Source organism: Lates calcarifer, linkage group LG11 (genome assembly GCF_001640805.2).
Source record: "Lates calcarifer isolate ASB-BC8 linkage group LG11, TLL_Latcal_v3, whole genome shotgun sequence".
Classification (NCBI taxonomy): Eukaryota; Metazoa; Chordata; class Actinopteri; family Centropomidae; genus Lates; species Lates calcarifer.
Window position 1 is genome coordinate 635,777 of NC_066843.1, and position 21,351 is coordinate 657,127.

At 44.9% G+C, this 21,351-nt stretch overlaps 2 protein-coding genes across 2 annotated transcripts; one reads left to right on the forward strand and one right to left on the reverse strand.

Moving 5' to 3' along the window:
- Positions 1–1,840: 1,840 nt before the first annotated feature.
- Positions 1,841–17,793, reverse strand: LOC108892189 (proline-rich transmembrane protein 2). Its single transcript, XM_018689621.2, has 6 exons — positions 17,657–17,793; positions 15,656–15,920; positions 9,161–9,455; positions 8,038–8,327; positions 6,956–7,088; positions 1,841–6,295 (listed from the first exon to the last, which is right to left on the reverse strand). The coding sequence occupies exons 3-6, from the start codon at positions 9,399–9,401 to the stop codon at positions 6,279–6,281; spliced, it is 681 nt and encodes a 226-aa protein (XP_018545137.1). The 5' UTR covers positions 9,402–9,455; positions 15,656–15,920; positions 17,657–17,793; the 3' UTR covers positions 1,841–6,278.
- LOC108892188 (zinc finger protein 500) lies at positions 17,503–21,217 on the forward strand. The gene is made up of 2 exons (XM_018689620.2): positions 17,503–17,819; positions 18,501–21,217. Exons 1-2 carry the CDS (start codon positions 17,627–17,629, stop codon positions 19,535–19,537), a joined length of 1,230 nt encoding a protein of 409 aa, XP_018545136.1. The 5' UTR covers positions 17,503–17,626; the 3' UTR covers positions 19,538–21,217.
- The last annotated feature ends 134 nt before the right edge of the window (positions 21,218–21,351 follow it).

Sequence of the window (21,351 nt, forward strand, 5' to 3'; positions counted from 1 at the left end):
AGCACTCACCGGGTCCAACATGACTGTGTGTGTCCTTTGTAGTTTGTTGTTGTTGTTGTTGTGGTCGTCATGGTAACAGCTCAGCCTGTCTCCTCTCTGCACTCACACTCGTCCTGACAGATAATAAACTGCCATCAGCTCCATTAGATCTAACACAGGGAGTCATCACACTCACTCCTGCTGAACAACAACAACACACACACACACAGACAGATAGATAGATATATCACTACCAGACTCCATTGACAAAAACAGGGATTTAACCAGGAGCTGCTGGAATACCACTGCCTCCATCTGTTAGTGTGTCTGTGTTACTGTGTGGTACTTTTACTGCAGTAAAGTATCTGATTACTTCTTCCAGCCACTGAAAGTCTCACAGTTACACAGACACACTAACAGATGGAGGCAGTGGTATTCCAGCAGCTCCTGGTTAAATCCCTGTTTTTGTCAATGGAGTCTGGTAGAGAGATATAGAGATGTTTCTGGATCTTTCTCTTTAATATAAAGCTCTGTCTCTGGAGGAATCCTGTCATAACAGTTTTCCTGTTCTGATGTGATTCGATCAAATGTCTCCGTTCAGTTCACTCCTCCATGTTTACAGTTGTTTATCTCTTCCTCTCTGTTATTGTTTGCTTCACCTCACATCCAGCCTCCTCCTCCTCTCTCAGCTGCATTATGACACACCGCCTCCCCTCTCCAACCTCCATCTCAGTTCATCCCTGTCTGCTTCATTTTGGACCTTTTGTTTCCTCCCCTCCTCCTCCTCCCCCTCCTCTTCCCCCTCCTCCCTGCAGGCGCCTCCACCCAGAAACACCCAGACCAACACCTCCATTTATCTCAGTTAAGCCTCGTCTCCTCACCCACACACATCTAATACAAACACTTTTTTCATTTCTGCTTTCCCTGCTTCTCTTTCACAGCTCACCATGCTTCCTCTCTGCAGCTCCTCCTTCCCTCCCTCCTTCCCTCCCTCCTTCTCTTCATCTCCTCCTCCTCCTCAGCGGATGGAGTCTTTTAATAATTTATAAGAATCTAAAATTCAAATGAAGCAGAGAGAGAGAGAGAGAGAGAGAGATATCTGTTATTAACAGTGAAGAATCAGACCCTCTCTTCTCTCCTGCCCCATCCCAGCATCACCCGCCGCCTCCCGCTCACTCCCTTGCCGACGGTTGCCGTGACAACTCGCTCTCTCTCGTCCTAGAAACTGGGCGTAAAAAGAAATGAAGCCCACTCCCTCGCTCCTTCTCTCTCTCCTTCTCTCTGTCTCTTAATTTTCTTCTTGTCACATCAGAAAATGAACAAACCCTGCAAAATAAAAGCATGTTTGAGACATTTAAGAAAATAAAAGCCTTTCCTGCAGGTTGTTGTGACGACTTTTTAAGGTTCATGTCGTCACTTTCTAGAGTGAACTGATGTGTTTATGACACAGATGAATCAGAGGCTTCAATATTAAATCAGTGTTTGTCGGGACCTTCAGTCTGGATTCAAACTGAATTTGATCTATGTTAGTTTTTTATTTATTTTTCTATTTATCAATGATTTTATTCTGTTCTACTGCTTGGTTTTTCCTTTTATTCGGTTTTTATTTTCTGAATTGTTTCCCCTTTTTAAAACCTTTTTATTTCTGCTTTTACTCATTTTAAAACTTTTCTTTTTTCACACCTCACTTCTGTTATTTTTAACGTTCATCCTGCCTCCGTCGTTTCTTTAGTCCATTATTTCATGGTTTCAGGATGTTTTTTTTACTGTTTGATGTATGTTTACTGTATGATAATAAAGTAAAATGCCACAGAGTGTGCTGTGTGTGATCAGAGTCATGAAGCTGCAGACGAGGAGCAGGTCGTATTTAACTGGGATTTATTCCCTTCAAACATGATCAAATACTCAACATCAGTAGTCAAGATCAACAGTGTCTTTGATAAATGTATAGTGTACACCCAAACTCATTCAGTACGCTTTATAAAGCAGTCGATTGAAGGCATGCACAGGCACAGATAGAGTCCAGTGTCAGGTGACGGCAATCAATAATAAGATAAGAGACGTAATGAAGTCGCCTGACGGTCTACTCATGCTTACAGCCCCTCCCCCCACACACACCTTTAGAAAAAGCAAGCAGGAAGCAGGTTATACAGAGCGTTACAAACAGTAGATTACCATGTCCATACAAAAGAGGATGAGAATAGAAATATAAAAATACAAAGATCAGGTGTCAAAAGAGCTTTTACAAAAGAAATGAAAATGATAGAAGGAGAGAAAAAAGTGACAGAGAAAGAAAAGAAAAACCCAGAGAAAGATGGCTTCTCCTCTCAGGTGATTAAACGAACTGAGCTTCAGAAAACAGCATCTGTACAGAGTGATCATAGATGAAAAGGTCTGTGGAGGATTCACAGACTGTTCAGACCTGTTCAGACTGATACTGCTCGGTTTCTCACCTGTACAGGTGAACCTGTCTCAGCTGGATCTCCTCTGCTCCCAGGTTTAGTCTTAGAGGAAATATAATCGAGTTAAATTTAGTTCTCATTGATTAATGAGTCGTGCTCCTGAATTAAACACTGATGTTTTAACATGTTGAGGAGTTGTCTCAGGTGACGTCTGTGGATCTGTGTCCAACATCAGAACTAAACAGCAACAAATCAGAGCAGTTTAACCTGAGTGTGGACTGACCGAGAGGCTGAGCTCAGACTGTTGGAAAATTTGAATAATTCACATTAAATTAAGGTTTTTCACTTTTAGTGCGCTAACTAGCAGCTAGCTTACCTCAGTGTTTGTGCTAAGCTAGCCCAAACACGTCGTCGGCTCATCTCTGAAGTAGAGACGTCACTTTTTCTCTGCTGATTTCTAAAATCTTCCTCAGAACTTTTCATCTCTGGTTGTGTTTTCAGGTCGTGAACACACAGCGGCTGTAGATTAGTATGAACACGTCCACGAATAAAACCCTGCACATGAATCGTCAGAGTCACAAAGGAAGCAGTGAAACTCTCCAACAGTAACACAACAGAGCAGAAACACAAACGACAGCACAGAGTTTAACAGTCAAATCATCAGAGAGAGAAGCGTGAGGCGCAGTCAGAAACACACCGGAGGCAACTCTGAGAGGTAGCGCAAGCAAGTTCATACAAAAAACCAGAGAAGCTAGCATTCGTACTGACACTGAGCTGCAGCCTTTTTTTTTTTTTTTTTTTTTTTTTTTTTTGCATAATGTGATTAGTAAACAGGGCATGCTACATACAGTACAGGAGAGGGTGGAGTGAAGGACGGAGGTGACCCTCTGAGCTAACGTGATTTATCCAACTCACTGCTAAATACTACAGAGAAACCCAAACAAACATGGCCGCCTCAGTGGACCATCACTCAGCGTGACTACACATCTAATGGATCTGATGTTTTATTGTGTTTAAATCCTCAAACAACCACAACCACAAGTCGTTTTCATCGGAGCCTTCTCCATCTCGTACGACGTGAACCCCCCCTCCCCCACCTGGGAGCCTGACCTCACCCCTGTGCAGAGACGCTGTCTGATTGGTGCAAAGTTCAGACGTGTCACCGGTTCGAACCCTCGAGCTGAGCTTCGTCTACACAGCAGTGACATGTTCTAAAAAACAACACGACAACCCAGGTTCAGGTGTTTGTGGGTCTGTTACGTCTCTGTCAGGATGCAGAGAGAAAACATTACAGCTTCTCATTCTGTTTATTTACAAAGTGCTACTCAGTTAGCTCTGCTGCTAACTGAGGCTACAGTCTTCTGTAAAAGCATTCTGATACAAATATTGTAAACATGCACAGGATACAGGAGACGGAGCTCCATCACACCAGCTTAGCTCCTCCCCCTGACACCACGAGTCCACACAGCATCTGTTAACACACACACACACACACACACACAGGATGAGTTTCTGAGCAGGTTGACACAGCCAGATCTGCAGCCAATCAGAACAAACCATCAAGGTTCATAACGATGGTTGATGACCTGGCTCCGCCTGGCTTCATCACACACCTGTACATTATGGTGATGGGCAGACTGATACTGAACACGTTCTGTAACAGAAATAGGTAAAGTGGCCTATTTACTGTAGAGATTCTGGAGCTGCAACATAAAAGTAACTTTCAAAAAATCCAATCATTTGTTTCATGGTCAAACCTTAAACTGTCAGTAAGAGTTCAATGTTTGGAAATGAGTTTTAATGTGAAGCAGCGTTAAAATAAATCTCAGTATTGTTCACGTTGGTGCAGTGACAGTGACGGTTAGTGTATTCAGTTTAAAGGATGAGTTCACATTTTCCCACGTTTGTCTTTAAACAATAATCCAGGGACAAACAGGAGCATGGAGACAGGTTTAACTGCTGCAGTCGCTCCTGCTCCAAACTCACATTAAAATAAAAGAGAGAGAGATTTCAATGTAAGTGATGGAGGACGACATCCACGCTTTTTACTCAAAAATACAGTTTAATGTCTCAGAAGTCTGGAAGGAGCAAAATAAAGTGGGTGGTTCTGAAGGTTTTGTGCCAGAGGAAACCTACAGAGACTGAATGTTCTGCTTCAGATAAACTCTGGGAAAAGGAGGGAGGAGGTTTTATCCTCCGTCACTCAGACTGGAGATGAAATAGGAAGTGATGTTTTAATGGGTGGTATGAAGAGGAGGAATGAAGAACGTGTTGATCGTGTGACTGGAGGTTTTCAAGAGATTTAACATCACGTCACAGGATCATGAGAAACACTGAAGCAAAGTAAAGTGAACGACAAACCAGGAACTGCAGAGAAAAACCTGAGAAGGAGAAAAGACTGGACATTTGCAGAACAGAGGGAAATGAAAAGGCCGGAGAGAGAAAGTCAAACTGATCCGGCTCATGTTGCATCAGGACCGTGGGAACCTGAAGACTCAGAGTCCAGATTTGCAACGTAAACGTAACCTTGATCCCCTAAATTAATAGAGGGCCTGAAGATCCCAGAGACCAGTATCACACTGCCCATCACTTCACGTCCATTAAGAGGGAAACGGCTGCAGCTCCTGTGGTCAGAGGATAATGAAAGATGTTTGAACCAGAGGGACTCAGGTGGAATCTGAGAGCTCTCAGACGACCAGACGACCACAGCCTCTGAACGCTCAGGGAGGAAACTTTACTGTGCAGTTCATCATGTGGTTCACTCCAGTAGTGTTGGTATTTCTTTTTAAAATGATAGTTTTCTGCTTTTTTTAAAATAGTTTGGGGCAGCTTTTTAAACGCTAAGACAGGCCGACAGACGAGAGGGAAGAGAGGAGCGATAAACGTAGAGCCGAGGTGAAACCAGGACGTCCAGGTTCAGGTCCTGGAGTAAGAAAACTTTCATTTCATTCAACAGTCCAGGCTGAACAGAACAGTATGAGGTTTAGATAAAGATACTGGACAGTGTTTAGATTATATCTCAGGTTTTTTAGTGGCTTTAAATGAACCATGTCTCAGAAGATCTTTGCAGGTTAAACATCACAGGTGAGTTGAGCTGAACATGAGCCACAGCTGGAGGATTATTAACTTTACAGTAAACATGGTGGATGTGTGTTCGCCGATGGAACATGCTTCATTTTTTCAGACGGACGAACGAGCAGACGGATGAACGAGAAGCGAGACGTCAGGCAGCAGCACAGTTGTTGTCTCAGTCTGTGTTTGTGTTTGTGTTTGTGTGTGCGTAACAAACACAACAGGAACAGGTGGACACAGAGACAGTCCAACACTTTCTCACATCACACCTCACTGCCTTCACAGTAAAACCACTGACAGCTCATCACTGCAGCTTCAGCATTCAGCTTCAGCTTCAGCAACAAGTTTCTCTCTTTTTTTTGGCATCAACAAGTCAAAACCACATCCCCCCGGGTTTTGCTCCAGTTCTGGACCTGTGGCATGGAGACTCATGTAGAGATCAGAATAATCCCATCTCCATAGATACAGATGTCCGTCTCCATGACAACAGACACACTTGTTCATCAATGAGAGAAAGTGTAGAGAGCAGTCTGAGGAGGAGGAAAGCTGCCACCATCCTTTCTCCTGTTCAGGATCGGGGCGTCGGTGTCAGGAGTGGGTCGGTCGGTCGGTCGTGTCGGAGGTAGAGCGTCAGGCAGACCATGCTCGTCGTGCAGCAAGAAACAACAGCAAAGAACGGGAGGGGATTTTTTTTGTTTGTTTTTATCCGATGCAGGTGCTGGAGAAGGACAGTGCTGAGGAGCAGGAGGGAGGGACGGAGGGAGGCGGTGTCGTGTCGGTTCAGATTGAGTCGTGAAGTCGGTCTCAACGTTCAAGATGATTTCATCAGGATTTTAATATCACTGACGAGAAAGAGAGAGAGAGAGAGAGAGAGAGAGAATTTCACTGATGTTTAAAGTGATTTTACACTTTGGAAAACCTTCTATGAGATGGTGCACTGAAACATGAATCACATTTGGCTGTGTTTTTTTTTCATCATTATATATAACAACCAGACTCCATTGACAAAAACAGGGATTTAACCAGGAGCTGCTGGAATACCACTGCCTCCATCTGTTAGTGTGTCTGTGTTACTGTGTGGTACTTTTACTGCAGTAAAGTATCTGATTACTTCTTCCAGCCACTGAAAGTCACACAGTAACACAGACACACTAACAGATGGAGGCAGTGGTATTCCAGCAGCTCCTGGTTAAATCCACTGTTTTTCTCTATGGAGTCTGGTAGAGATATATAGAGATGTTTCTGGTTAAACTAAAAGGATCTGACTCTTTAATAAAAAGCTCTGTCTCTGTAGGAATCCTGTCATCAGCTGCTGGTTCACTGTTCCTGATCGATACTGCATGGATTCCAAAGATTTTTGTCTCTATCAATCATTTACACCCAGAAACACGGGGACGTATGACCTAGAATCATGATCATCAGTGATGTTGAACTTTCTTGACAGAGACTAAAGTTACTGTGAAATCTGGTCTGCAGAAGTTAAACAGCCTGACGTCACTTACATCCCCAGTTGAGGGCGATAGCTGCAGTGATGATGGCGATCCCTCCCAAGATGGAGACGACAGACAGAACCATGGCGTTACGACCCAGACGACGAGCTCCGTCAACGTTTCCCTGCTGCAGACTGTTCCTGGACTGAATGGAAAACAGAGGAGGAAGAAGTTTTTAAGCTCAAGGATTTAAACCTGGTTTTGGGTTTGCAGAATACAGCAGAAACTCTATGATGTAGAAAATTAGAACAATTAAATTGAGATAATAAGAAACAGTTGGTCATTAAAATGATAACAAGATAATTAACCAATTATTTTATATAGATAAACTTCAAGAGGATTAAAAAAAAGGAAATATTATGATAAATGATGATCAATCTAAAGGTCAGTGTTAATGATTCTGCCATATAAATAACAGACTGGAAGCAGGTTTAAAAAGCACCTTTACGCCTTATATCTGGTTTGTTTAAAACAGTAAAACTATAAACACACCAGGTCATAAGTGCTAGAGTTGAAGGCAACTAGATTTCTTTTAGGTTTCTTAAAGATGTTTCACCTCTCATCTGAAATGGTTCCTCAGCTCTAGAGGCTGGTTGGGGAGTCCTAAGGTATTAGAACGATAATGTCCACATTTTGGACAGAGACGACAGATGGTTTGAGAGAGAGAGTCTATCTATCCATCGATGTCCAACTGGAACAACCATCCATGAACAGAGGTGGTGGCTTACAACACCAACTATCAGCCACCTATAACGCAGTCCTGAGATCCTTACCCAGATGATTTAACCCCCATCCACACCTCGACCCATGTGATCCTAACGACTCACATGACATCAACCTCCAACAGGTTAAATACCTGGGACTCCCCAGCCAGCCTCTAGAACTGAGGAACCGTTTCAGATTTGAGGTGAAACATCTTCAAGAAACCTAAAACCTTCATATCTAGCATTTATGACTACCATGACTTGGATAACTGAGAACCTACAGAGATTAAACACATCAGGTTTGCTTTTCAAAGGACAGTCTCAGTCTTATTGGTAATTGTCTGGGTTTCTCTTTCATCTCTGTATAAAGTCCAGAGTACAAAGTCGTACCATCACAGAGAAGGTCAGAGCTACGATGTTGATGGGCCACAGTGGGCAGAAGCAGGACAGGATGGCCAGGATCAAGTAGTCCCTGGGCTTGGACCCGTCCACAGCGGCCTCTGTGATGGCACTGGGCTGGCGGGTGAGCGAGGGCCTGGGCGAGCCCGCCGCCAACGAGCCGGACCGGCTGCCCAAACGAGGCCGACCATTAGCGTGGCCGCCTGGCTTAGAGTACAGCTTGGGCGACACAGAGGGCGCTGTGGGGGAGGAGTCGACCATCACCGGACCGATACCGTTACCTGGAGGAGAAGAAGTCAGCAAAGACCATGTTTAACGTTCTTCAACACCAACAGTGCTTAAAAACACTGATTTTTTTTAGGTAAAAATACCATTAGGTACAAGCAGAGCACATGAGCACAGCTGTAATTTGAAGCCTGTTATACCAAGATAACCTGATTATACTGGGACACCTCATTAGTCTTAGTTTCATTAGGAGATCCTGGTTTGAGATACTCAGTCTGACACAGAGTCTCAGGATCAGGTTTAAATGCAGAACACGTCTCAAAGCTCTCACAGCTTCAGTTTGTTGTGCAGTCAGTTAAATTAGCAAACACATGGACCTCTGACCTCTTTCAGCCCTTTCCAGCTTCACTTGGTTTGTCCGGCTCAGTGTGAATGATTTAATTACAACATTACTTTAAGATACCAAACGTGGTCTTCATTATCCCTGTCAGGGCGTAAGACTATAAACTGGCCTCACATGCATCAGTCTACATGGAAAACAAACATCAAGATATTAGTGTTTAAGTTGTGGTAAACGGGTCACATTGTTCCATTTATGGGACACATAAAGACATTGTAGTGGACATGCATTTTTATATAATAAGATGACAACTTCTGTAAGTTTAAGCTACAGAGGATAGAAACCACACCGAGGTCTTTACTGTTGAGATAATTAGGTCATAACACTTGGTTTACTTTGTTTAATATCTCAGTTTAAATAAGAGCACAGTGAAAATGTGGAAGTAAGACGTCACTGTTTGAACTGGTGGCAGATACAAGAACTTCTCAACCTTTGGCTTTATTGTCTATCGTCACTAACTGAAGAGAAGAAAACAGATATTGTCTTTACTGGTCTCCATGTTGTCACTGATCACCGTCAGGTGCTCCATGGACTTTCCCTCCTCTGTCTGTTTGGCCTCGGGGGTGTTTGTTGTAGAGGAGGGGGCTTCTGGTTCAGCGGCGGCCGGTTGAGAGGTCACTGTAACGTGGTTGGCTTCTCCGGCATCTGGCTGCGTGCTGATTGGCTGGTTGGGCTGCTGCGTCTCCTCCATGCTGCTGGGCGGCTGGGTGGCGCTGGGACTGGTGGCCATTGGACGATGAAGACAAAGGTAAGTGTTGAAGAAACGCTGATGGGAAGCCTCGCTCTGAGAAGGAGCAAAGAGACGAATCAGACTTTGATGACGGTTCTGATTATTGATCAGCAGAACAGGCTCTGAATAGTTTGATTCTTTTTGCTTCTGATGACTGATCCCTGAAAACAACAAAGTTAAAGTCAAACAAACCAAAGACAAACACGTTTGTTGGTCATCACAGGTTTTAACATCATGTAACGAGGAACAAACGCCCGACCAACAGGCGGTGATATAACTGTAAAGCCATGCTGGCCAATCAGAGGCCTAAAAAAGTTATTGCCATTAGGTGAACACTGATGCATCGAAACTAAAAACTCTGTGTCTCCAATCACTCATTCATACTATTTTGAGTACAAATGTTTGTCCACACTGAAGCGTCTACGACGGTGACTCAAAATGGTCAGAGTTGAAAGTGGAACGATGGACACAACTCAACCTCAAAGGTCGCCATCTTGGCTACGCAGCAGAAGGGGAAGGACTATCAATGTATTTTCAAACTTGTCCACTCTGGTATGTGTGGACCAGGCTTTAAAAACAATCATCTAACAGACACAAAGTGAGTGAGGTGGGAAAATTAGTTATATTCAGATTGTTTTTTTTCTATTCTAATAACAGCAGTGTTATTAAATGCAGCATCAGGAGATTTAAGAGAGAATATTAAACTGAAATGAAAAAACTGTGTTATCTGCTTCGCTGTCAGAAACAGACGTCTCTTTGAGGTCCCAGTTGTCAAAACTAATTCAAGCAGCAGACGACAGAAACATACTGAAACACCTTCAGATATTAAAGGAAACAAAACGAGCTGAGTTTGAGTTTAAGTAGGATTTTTTTTAACATGAAGGACTGAAGACACAGACCAAAAAAATATAGGTTTCAGCTGTATCACATGGTCTTCCTCAGAGTAAGATGTTTAAATTTCCATTTTTCTGAGGACTTTAGTTTTAATATTGTCTGGTACAAATCAAAAGCTCTGGAACAGCGGCTACATGGACATATTAATGATATTATTTTGTTGGCTGATGTTTCTAAGTTCAACAATAATCCCAATTTATAAGCAAACATGGAGGAAAAGACTCAATGTGCTCAGAAATAAAAGGAAGATGAACATCTAACTCCATGATAATCAGCTGAGGAAGATCATGAGAAGAGGCTGAGAGCTCCATAATAGCTCCTGCGTCCATCTTGTGGTTGAGATTGTTTGAAATATTAATTGTCAAACTGCTCCTCTGCTCAGACTGTGAAGTCTTCATCACGAAAGGTTTCGAGCCAAAACTGTGACACAGATGAGTCACAAAAATGTAGAACACGATTATTTACCTCAGTTCTGCAAAAGGCCAAGAAGAAGAAGAAAGTTTCTGTTACCTCAAGCTCAAAATATTTATAATCCAGATCTACGGGTGTGGGTTGATAAGGTTGTTTTATTCCTGTGACTCAACGGTTTCTTGCTGCCAGCTGCTGAGGTTTCTGGCTCCTGGTCTTTTGTGTAGGTGGACATGAGCTCAGTCTCGATTTTATTTTGAGTCCCACTGGTCACTGGTGAAGTTTACTGAGCCTCATATGAAAAACCATGAAACAATAAGGTAATTTATCAGCTGCAGATATGAAGTGAAGAGGTTGTTCAGAGGGGGATATTATGTTGTCAGTCATTACACTGTTGCGTGAACACTGGGAGTGGATAATTATAGAGGAATAATTACACACTCAGTGGTTAAAGTGGTACATTACTGCTCTTCAATAAAGCTGGTTGTTAAAGGAGGAGAACTCCAACTTTTATTTTCCTTAATCTACCATTATGACAGGATTCCTACAGAGAGAGGTTTTTATTAAAGAGGAAGATCCTTTTAGTTTAACCAGAAAACTAACTTTTGTCCACTGACAAAAACAGGGATTTTACTCGGAGCTGCTGGAAAACCACTTTGTGTTACTGTGTGGTACTTTTACTTCAGTAAAGTATCTGATTACTTCTTCCACCAGTGAAAGTCTCACAGTAACACAGACAATCTAACCCATCAATAACTAACTGATAGATGTAGTTGTGATGTGCTGTGTGGAAGTTATAAATGCCTCATCGATGTGAGCGACAGCCTCGAGGACAAATGACTTCCTAAGGAGCAGATTTAGAGGAAAGCTCTGTCGCAGCACCTACACACTGAATATTGTAATGACCTGCCACGACTCGATTGATCACTTGTACTCCCCCCTTCCACCCCCCCTCATTTCCCCCCAGGGACCAAACACTGCAGCTCTACTTTGTTCTGTAAAAGCTGACAAATGCAGAGTCTTTTCTTACAGATGCTGTGCATTTCTTTAGCCGCAGTGTAATTTAAAACAAGTTACAACACACTGTCCTTCAAAGAGACACGTTCACATTACAACTAATGCATTCACAGAGACCCTGACACACAGAGATACGTCTTTCTGAGCTCTCAAACTCTGTCTCCTATGAAACACATTTTTACAGATGGATTGTTTGTTGGTGAAATGCATGCTGGGAGTTGTAGTGGACTTCTCTCCTTCAGTCCAGGCTTTAACCAGATGTTCTCTAGCACAGCTGCTCATCTTTTCTCTTGATGACTGAACCAGGAGAGTTTCATGTTCAGAGACGATTGTCAGTCAAATTAACTCTGACGTCCTCGTAGATCTGGTTTTTAAATTCTCAGTACAGCCGATCACACGATGATACAGCTGTTAGAACTACGATGATTCTGTCAGGAGACTTTCTGATAAAGTTACAGTGTTAGTTCATCGTGTCAGGAAGTTGGAGGTGTTAGTTATCAAAAGAAGGTTCAGCCTGTAACTAAAGAGATGTTTTTTTCTTTCACCAGGTCCTCTCCACGTCTGAAACCAAACCTACGTCCTGTGGCTGCGATCAACAGGCTTGAGGAGGAGATTTAGTCATTTTCTGGTCTTGTCGGACAGCTCTATAGAGGCGAATGTCTGTTGTTGGCTGAAACTCCAACACTCGGCTGATTATTGCAGATTCTCCATCGGTCACTGCTCTTTCAAAATGATTTGGCAGGAACAACTCATCAACTCAGCACCTTTCTTGCTAGATTAACTTTTCAGACCTGTTTAAAAACTTTTTCTCAAAAGTGACAAATCTGGCAACTTCTTGGACAAAGCTTAGCCATTTTTGGTAGAAGAGAGTTGCCAGTGTTGCCCAACGAGAGCACAAGGTTGGACCTTTCTATGTGTCTCATTCAGCTGCCCACACAGCAGCTGAATATGTCCAACTTTCTTCTTAAAATACTGCCTACATGAGCACAGACAGAAGGAAAGAATCAGATAAAGGACTGAAACCAGCTGGAAGTAGACAGAACACCAATCTGATGTGGTCCTGTCAAATACTGGGTTTTGACCTGGTCTTGTTTAAAATGACCTGGGAACTCTGGTGGTTTCCACATTTTAGAAATCGGATGTTTTAGTGTAACTTCAGTCTGAGATGTTACAAAGAGGAAGAGCTGTAGCTCTTCTCTCTGTTCAGTCTTTCAGCGTGGACGTGTGTTTATAAAATGTTAATGCGGATGCTTGTAGGTTTTACATGATTTAAAGAGAGATTAAAAAAGCCACAGTATCTGTTTTGGGCTCACGTGCTAATTTTCTCCTTTTGTTCTTCTCGTCACTGAATGCTGAATAAAGGGTGAAAGGTCTTTAATGAAAGGCTGAAGGATCATTAAAGGGGGCAGGGGTCTAAACGTCCGACTCCCACAGCAATTAACCTGCTGTTGCTTTCGTTCTTTTTCGGTAAGTGGCAGGATTAGCGTCGGCTGCATCGAGCTCCGTCGGACACTAAGGAGTCAGGAGGGAAAATTATCAGGAAGAGATGACCATTAAAGCCATCAGAGCCTGTTGTTTTTAGCTCTGCAGCAGCAGCGTAATGACTCCATGCTTTGATAATGTTTATTTCATGCTGGGGATAGACCCACAGTTAGCTGATGTACTGACTCGATACAGACCTTCTATTAAATACAGGATGATGGCTGGTCAGTGTCATCCACCTTCATTTCACTTGCTCCACAGACTCAGGCTGTAAAACCTGCTCTGAGACCTAAAGAGTGAAAATTTACATAAAGAGGCAAAAAGGAACAATATTCAAGAGCTGATAAATATCACATTTTATACTTGTTTAGTTAGATTTAGTTACATTAGACTGAGTGTGACTCAGTCTAACGAACAGAAACGATGACGCAGATGCTCATGTTCACTTCCTGACTGGGTCTCATCAGTCACGACGTATCCTCCTCTGATTGGCTGTATCCTCATCTCGAACAGTTCCACCTCCTCATTGCTCCAAGCAAAGAAATCTCTGCTCTTTCTACATTGCTGTTGGTCAATCCAAGAATTTTCTACAACTAAGCAACAAACGATCCGCTTCCTGTTTACATCTGCATGTGCATGCCCAGTGTCTGTGAATGGTCTGGACCTCTAGTGGCCGAAATGATCATAACAGGAGGACGTCAGATGACGTAACACAAGGAGCTACAGAGTCTGCGTTGGGACGAGGTCGGGGTCGACAGATCAACGAAACACGAGAACACGGGAAACTGCTGTTTGTTAACTTTAACCACATGTTTATCACAGACGTTACCAAAGAAAACAAACGTGTTTCTGTAGCTACACGTCACAGGCAGCGTCTAACTAGAGCTGTTAGCAGCTCACTTTATTTCTCCACTGAACAGTCGACCCCACAGATCGTCTGTACAAGAAACTTATTACGACCCATAGTTATGTTTTATTGTGTAGTGACCTCTAGTGGCCGAAGTGATCATGACGAGAGGAAGTCAGGTGATGTAACACAAAGTCGGTGAGGACGGATCTACAAAACCAGTACACCTGGTGCTGGGACGCTCCGACAGGTCGTGTCTGTGGGTTGGAACTTGACTTGTTGGTTTCTCCTTTGCTGTGTACTTTAACAGTAACAGCAGCAGATGAGAGAGTACAGCTCACAGTAACTAACCAACACTTAGTTAAAAGGTTTTCTTCACACTGACGAGATGCTCACACACCTGAGTGTCTGACAACTTAAAGAGTCAGATCCTTTTAGTTTGACCAGAAACACCACTACAGATCACTGCCAGACTCCACTGAGACTTTCAGTGACAGAGGGATTCAGGTCCGTAACATAACCAAAACTTTTAAAGGAGAAGCTCAGGATTTCAGGAGATGAATGATATGTGTGTGTGTGTGTGGTGTGTGGTGGTGTGTGTGTGGTGTGTGTGTGTGTGTGTGTGTGCTGACTCTCACCCTGACACACTCAGTTTGTGTCTCCTCTCTCTGAGCTGCCACCTCAGCTTTATCAGAGCAGATTTCAGAGGCAGCCATGTTACTGTAGTTTCTGCCTCCTCTGTCACTGTGGGAGTTTACATTTGATCCTCATGTAAAGTTAAATGATTGATGATTGATGACCAGTATAGATCTGTTTGATCTTGATAATCGACAGTGTTACTGTATTCAGCCTCTTAAACATAAACTCATTCTGCTTTTCTGTTTTAAATCATTTTAAACTGAAATCTTTGTGTTGGACTCGAAGGCATCAGGAAGTGATTAATCAATAATTCAATTCATCATTAGTTACAGTTTTTATTGAAACACCTGAGTCTTTCAGTCGAGTAGAAAAGGTTTGTCTTCTGATTTTATGCTGAGTCGTAAATAAACAGAAAATTAATCAGCAAAACGTTTGATGATTAACTGATAATTGAAGTCATTTATTGTGGAAAAATTATAGATTTTTTGCAGATTACTTCTAAAATGTGTGAATTTTCTTCTCCTGTTATATATCTGTAAATGTTTAAACTGTCGGACAAAACGAGACGTCTGAATAATCTTTAGTTGAACCTTTACTCTGATTATTTTACCATGTGTTTCCTCATACAGCGTAAACATGAACAGATCAGCTTCTCACAGGTTCTAGAACAACACACACGATATAACTGATCCAGCAGAGCAGGGAAACTACAAGACTCCACACACACACACACACACACACACACACACACACACACACACACACACACACACACAGTCTAAATGCACCAAATGCATCAGCATCAAAGCCAGACAAAGGAAAGGGAAGAGCCCAGATGGAGGTGTGATGCAGCCGGAGCTGAAGGTGACACACCCACAGAGTTACTGTAGCAGCACATGTTTAAACACCCGACATGTGAAATAAAAACCAGGTTTCCTCACACAGCAGCCGCTCACTGAGCACCCACCTGGTCCTAGTCCACAGGAAGCTGCAGGGTGATGGTCATTTTGTCTCTGCGGGAGATTCAGGAGCTACAGTCCAGTGATGAGAGAGGGAGCAGCAGAAATCTGACGATTCAGCCCGTTCAGCCTTTAAAGATGGAGGAACTCTGGAGCTTCCTCCTGGTCTGAGGCTGAGGTGAGATTTTGGATCGTGGTGATGCAGAGTGGTGGAGAGTCGCTGCAGCAGCTCGCTCTGTTCCACCGCAAGAGGTAACAAGAAAGGGAGGGGCTCTGAAAGAGGGAGAGAGTGTGTGTGAGTGTGTGTGTGTGTGTGTGCAGTCACTGCTTTCCTCCCAGCTTCCATCAGTGTGAAGCTGGACGAAGCTAAGAGCAGTTTCTGTGGGAATCTTCAAAATAAAAGCCCAGTGGGGTTCTGCAACAGACCAGGATCCCAGAGCAGGTTTACTGTGTGTGAGGTAACAGCGACACACACGTCTCTAAACAACCAAGAGATGCTGAGTTTCTCCACAAAGACACAAACCGACCACCTGAGAAGCATCTCTTCCAGTGAGGCTGCCGGGTCTTTAACGTGTCTGCACTCGGGACCTGTTGTCTCAGTCTGTCCATAGGTGGCACCTGTGTTACCTGTCTCTGTCTCCAGTTGTACATTTACCTGCATCTTTAAATAACAATAACCAGCAGTCAGGTGCTGATATACAGAGAGCGAGAGCAAAGCACAGTGAAACAGAGAGTATAAAGCTTATGTTAAATCACTCAGCCTGTGAGCATGAGGACGTTGTTTTCAGTCTAATCTGTCAATTCACATTTGTTTTTGCTCAGTGTTACAGAAAGACTCTTATTTTGGAGGAGAATGTGTCAGTTTCCTGTATGGTCTTGGTTACCTGTTGTGAACTTACTGCATCAGCTCCTGTCCCTGTCCTGCTGGTGTTTCTGCTGACGGAGCACAATCCAACAATGCACCAGTTCAAACCCACAAGTCCACAGTGTGCTCTGAACATCCACCATCCTTCATCCTTCATCCTTCATCCTTCATCATCATCATCATCATCATCATCATCATCCTCATCATCCTCATCATCCTCATTCTCTAAAGTCTTAATGAGGACGTTTAGACTCACTAACGTTAACACTGTGTATCAGTCAGATGCTCTTTATCATCTCTGCACCACATGATGAAACACTGTTCACTTCTGTTTACACTCGTGGACAAAATATTAGAGACACTGCTGCCTGTCGGCTTTTATTTTGAAAGATCTGCTCAGGTGTTGCTGTGATGTTCTGACACTGGACGAGTTTCCAGTTGGACCTCAGATAGCTGGAGAATAATGAGTGTTCGCTGCCCCCCTGTGGTCAGAGACACGAACTGCAACAACAGTGAGGCCTCCTGTTGCTCTGAGGGACTCTTTATTTATTATTCTCTCAGGTACAGGTGTGTTTTATCACACTGACTCAGCCTCAGGTGTTTGTCCTCCAGGTCTCCTCCTGACTCTCTACAGGATGAGACTCAGGTCAGTAAATATTCACAGAACTTCTGGACTGTTTCCACTTTAACTATAAATGATCGATATCGACTGATCGACTGATTCAGCTGCACAGCTTCAGCTGTTGGAGGAGCAGTGGAGGCTGAACATGTTTATTCTGGGGACAGATATTAAACTGATGGAGACTGAGATCAGAGCTTCCGGTAGAACCCTTCAAAATAAAGTACTCACAGCAGCTGTGTGACATTCTGTCCACGGTCACGTGTGAAAATAGAAGTGAAACTACACCGAGATGTTTCTTACAACTAGTCACCAACTGCAGAGGATCGTTTAATCTGGATTCACAGAAACTGAGCTAATTCTGTTCATATTCTTAATGAGGCTTTTATTCTGAAGACTCAGAATACCGACACTGAACAACACAGCCGTTTCCTGTCTCGTTTGTTGTTGTCAGATTCTGTTTCCGGTGTAGCCGCAGCTGTTTTCGGCTCCAAAATGACCAAACTCCAGCTGCTGAACGCCTACCTGACGGAGCGGCTGACCGTGGTGGTGAAGGAGATCCTGGACGTGGTGGAGGACACGGTGACCGAGTACCGGGAGGAGGCCGCCAGGACCAAGCGGGAGAACGAGAGCCTGCGGAGGCAGCTGCGGGACATCCTGCTGCTAGAGGCCGAGACCGAGTGGCTGAGTAAGGGCCGAGATATCCGACTGGCTCCACGAGAGCGCCGTTCCAAACTGCCCTGAAAATAAGTGCGGTTAAAGGTTACTGACGGAGTTAACACTGAGTGGAGGCTAAAACACAGATTTCATAGTTTTTAACTTTTGGTAAAGACTCGTTTTGACATTCGGCGCCTGATCAAGATCAATCATCTTGATCGGAATTTAAGACAGACCTGACTGTTGCTGTCATTTTGCCTGTTACTTCCGCATTTCCAACAAGCCAGTGCTGACAGTCAGCTGATGTGGTGAGAATGGATCTGGCTTTGAAAACACACAGATGGTGTTTGGTGGGTGTGTTAACCAGACGCCGTATTTAACTTTAAAGGTTGTTGATGCAGAAATATTTAAAGTAACAGATTATTATGAGTCCGGTGTTTGACACAGAACAGCTTACGTTAAATTGTCAGATTGTTGCATGGAGTTTGGCGTGAGGCGAATTCTTTTACAGAAGTTACACGTTAGGGAAGTGGTCACCGGCCTGGGGGAGTCCCGGATCCACGGAGGCTTCTATCAGACCGTGTTTCATATGAAACATAGGATTTATTATGACGAGGCAGAGCTGTCCAATCACAGGAGAGCTCTCTGTGAGGTGGCCAGGTGAGCTGAAACAGGTGGTAACGTGGGTTTGTTTAATTCTCTGCTGTTCCAGAGTCCACCAGGTCCAGTCTTGGTTGTGCAGCTCCTGAGCAGCAGTCCAGGGATCCGGAGCTGAGGTCCCGCTCCGAGGAGCCGGACTCCATCCTGAAGCAGTCCAGACCGCCTCCGGCCAACTCAGCCAAGCAGACACACGAGCCACTGGTGTCCGTGCAGCTGCTGTCGGTCCGGAATGAGACTCCTCCCGGTCCGGTTCTCCTCCCGGGGGACGAGACGCCGGCTGAGGCCTGGGAGCCGGTGCTGAAGCCGGACCCTCAGCAGGAGGTGATGAGCAGGGCCTCACCTGTCCCCGCCCACTCCTCCCTGAACCCCGCCTCCGCCCCGGGCCACAAAATCCACGTCGAGGTCCCAGCGCTCAAAGAGGAGCCCCAGGTCCCGGCTCTGATCAAAACCGAACCCGAGGAGTACAAAGTGACTGAGGCCGAGGGCCGCACAGACTCTGGGACCGGGACCGCGCGCACCGCACCGGACGAGTCCGGGTTCAGGAGCACGGACGCAGAGCGGACGGTGGTGGTGGTGCGCGCAGACCGGAACAGGAAGTCCTCTCAGGAGAAGCTGGCGGTCGCGGCCGAAGACGCTGCGGTCGCCGCGTTCGCCCCCGAGCTCGTCCACCGCTGCCCCCGCTGCGGAGAGGCGTTCGGCCAGGCGAGCAGCCTGCGCCTCCACCTGGAGCAGAAGAGGAAGACCTACGCCTGCGACTGGTGCTGCAAGTCGTTCGCGCAGTCCGCGGACCTGCGGCGCCACCTGCGCACGCACACGGGCGAGAGACCGCACCGCTGCACCTTCTGCTCCAAGAGCTTCAGCCAGAGAGGAAACCTGAGGCGGCACCTGAGGATCCACACCGGGGAGCGGCCGTACAGCTGCCCCTACTGCTGCCGCACCTTCAGCGACGGAGACACCATGAAGAAACACAAGCGCACGCACTCAGGAGAGAAACCGTACCGCTGCGTCCGCTGCTCCAAGACCTTCACCACCGCCAGCGGCCTGCAGATACACCTGAAGAAGGACATGTGCTTCGTGGCGAGCGCCTGATTGGTCAGGACGGAGAGAGGGAGGGAAACACCTGTGGACGGGTTTCCTGTGAAAACATGGAACCACGTGACGGAGCAGATCCACATCTACAGCAGAGAAGAAGAAAACAAGTTTCTTTGTCATATTTTATAATTAAACTGATTGATCAAGACTGAGACTGATTAACAGCTGCTAGTGGCAGGAAACCAGCAACATTCAAGAGGAAACACCTCAGTATCAGTACCAGAGTCCACTGACAAAAACAGAGCAGTAACACACAGTAACACAGACACACTAACAGATGGAGGCAGTGGTATTCCAGCAGCTCCTGTTAAATCCCTGTTTTTCTCTATGGAGTCTGGTGGCTAGGAAGAGAGCGATAAATCAGTCTGTTAAACACACGTTATTTATCAGTCATGACGTTGTTCATATAAAGAGACCACACAGGGTTTTCTTCATCAGTCTGCTGCTCTCAGCTGTTACCAAAGTCCCACAGTCAAACACACAGTGACTGCCCCCCCCCCCCCCGACTTTTATTTAACTGCACCTTGTGTTCTCTGAGTGGGACTGGACGGAGTTGTGCTTTATTGGCAGCTACACAGTTGTGCTGACATCCAGGCCTTCATGTTAATTTATCTATTTATTCTGACGTTGACGTGTGGGTCAGATAAACTCAGAGGAACAGAGACTCTGCTTTGTCCTTCAGTTTGGATTCAAGTTCAACGTCCATGTCTGTCTGCTGCAGCTTTTAGACCAGAACCCAGACTTTAATCCCAGTCTTTGTCACTTTGCACTTATAACAGGAGGAGGTTCTCTTCACAGGACAGGATCTGGACTGACCCTCGTCTCCTCTGTACAGTCGATATTCACCTGGTTACTTTAACACTGCTACACCTTCTCAAAGCACCTGCACTCATCACTGAAATAACTAACATTACCAGTTTATTAGGTACACCTCCACCTGTGGGACTGAGGCAGCAGTTAATGAATGAATCCTGTCAGCCTGGTGAAAAGGCAGAGGACTCCTCAGAGACCAGAAACAGGACCCTGACTCTCAGCTGGAGGAACATCAGCTGTTTCTTCCTCTGATCACCAGGAAACTGCAACCTGACATCAGGGGTCAGAGGTCAGAGGTCAGCAGGTGTACCTAATAAAGTGGTAACTCTACAGTTCATCAGTGGTCGTGATGTCTGGTCTCAGATCAGTCTGTGGTGGAAACAGTTCTATCGTCCGGCGAGTCGAATGTTTTTGTGATTTCTGTTGAATGTGGTTTTGATGGATGATGATCAGACTCGGTTCTCTGGAGGATCAGGAGCAGCTCAGCTCCTCCTGTCCAGGTGACAGGTGTGATCCAGCAGAGACCAGCCGCAGGTTTCAGTCAGTGACTGTGATGAACTCGGAGACGAGACTCCTGCTTCAGAACAGCCTGCTGCAATACTAAATATAGAGTAATATATTATTTATTTTCCTTTTGTATATTTTATGCTGTCGGAAAGATTGAAAGTCATCTGATCTCACTCCTGGAAACATTTGGTGATTGTAAAGGATGATGGACAGGTTCAGATGGAGTCACTGGGAGGAGCAGGAGGAGGAGCAGGAGGAGGAGGAGGAGGAGGAGGAGCTTCATCTCTGTTCATGTCAGTATTTGTTTTCATGTGAAACGTTGGATTTTAGGCAGAATAAATGTTGAGTCAAACTGTTTCTGCTGCTTCGAAAAATCACTCTTTAAAATCATTCATTCCTCATCTACACTGTTTATCTGTTATGGGGTCGGGGGGTCGGGGGTCGGGGGGTGGAGCCTATCCCGGCTGACACCGGGCGAGAGGCAGAGTACA

Coding starts and splice junctions, on each gene's coding strand:
- LOC108892189 (XM_018689621.2), bottom strand. CDS start 9,401: ATGGCCACCAGTCCCAGCGCCACCCAGCCGCCCAGCAGCATGGAGGAG. Junction 8,328..9,160: donor CAGTGACAACATGGAGACCA/GTAAAGACAATA, acceptor CTTCTCCTCCAG/GTAACGGTATCGGTCCGGTG. Junction 7,089..8,037: donor CTCTGACCTTCTCTGTGATG/GTACGACTTTGT, acceptor TTTTCCATTCAG/TCCAGGAACAGTCTGCAGCA.
- LOC108892188 (XM_018689620.2), top strand. CDS start 17,627: ATGACCAAACTCCAGCTGCTGAACGCCTACCTGACGGAGCGGCTGACC. Junction 17,820..18,500: donor GGCCGAGACCGAGTGGCTGA/GTAAGGGCCGAG, acceptor CTGCTGTTCCAG/AGTCCACCAGGTCCAGTCTT.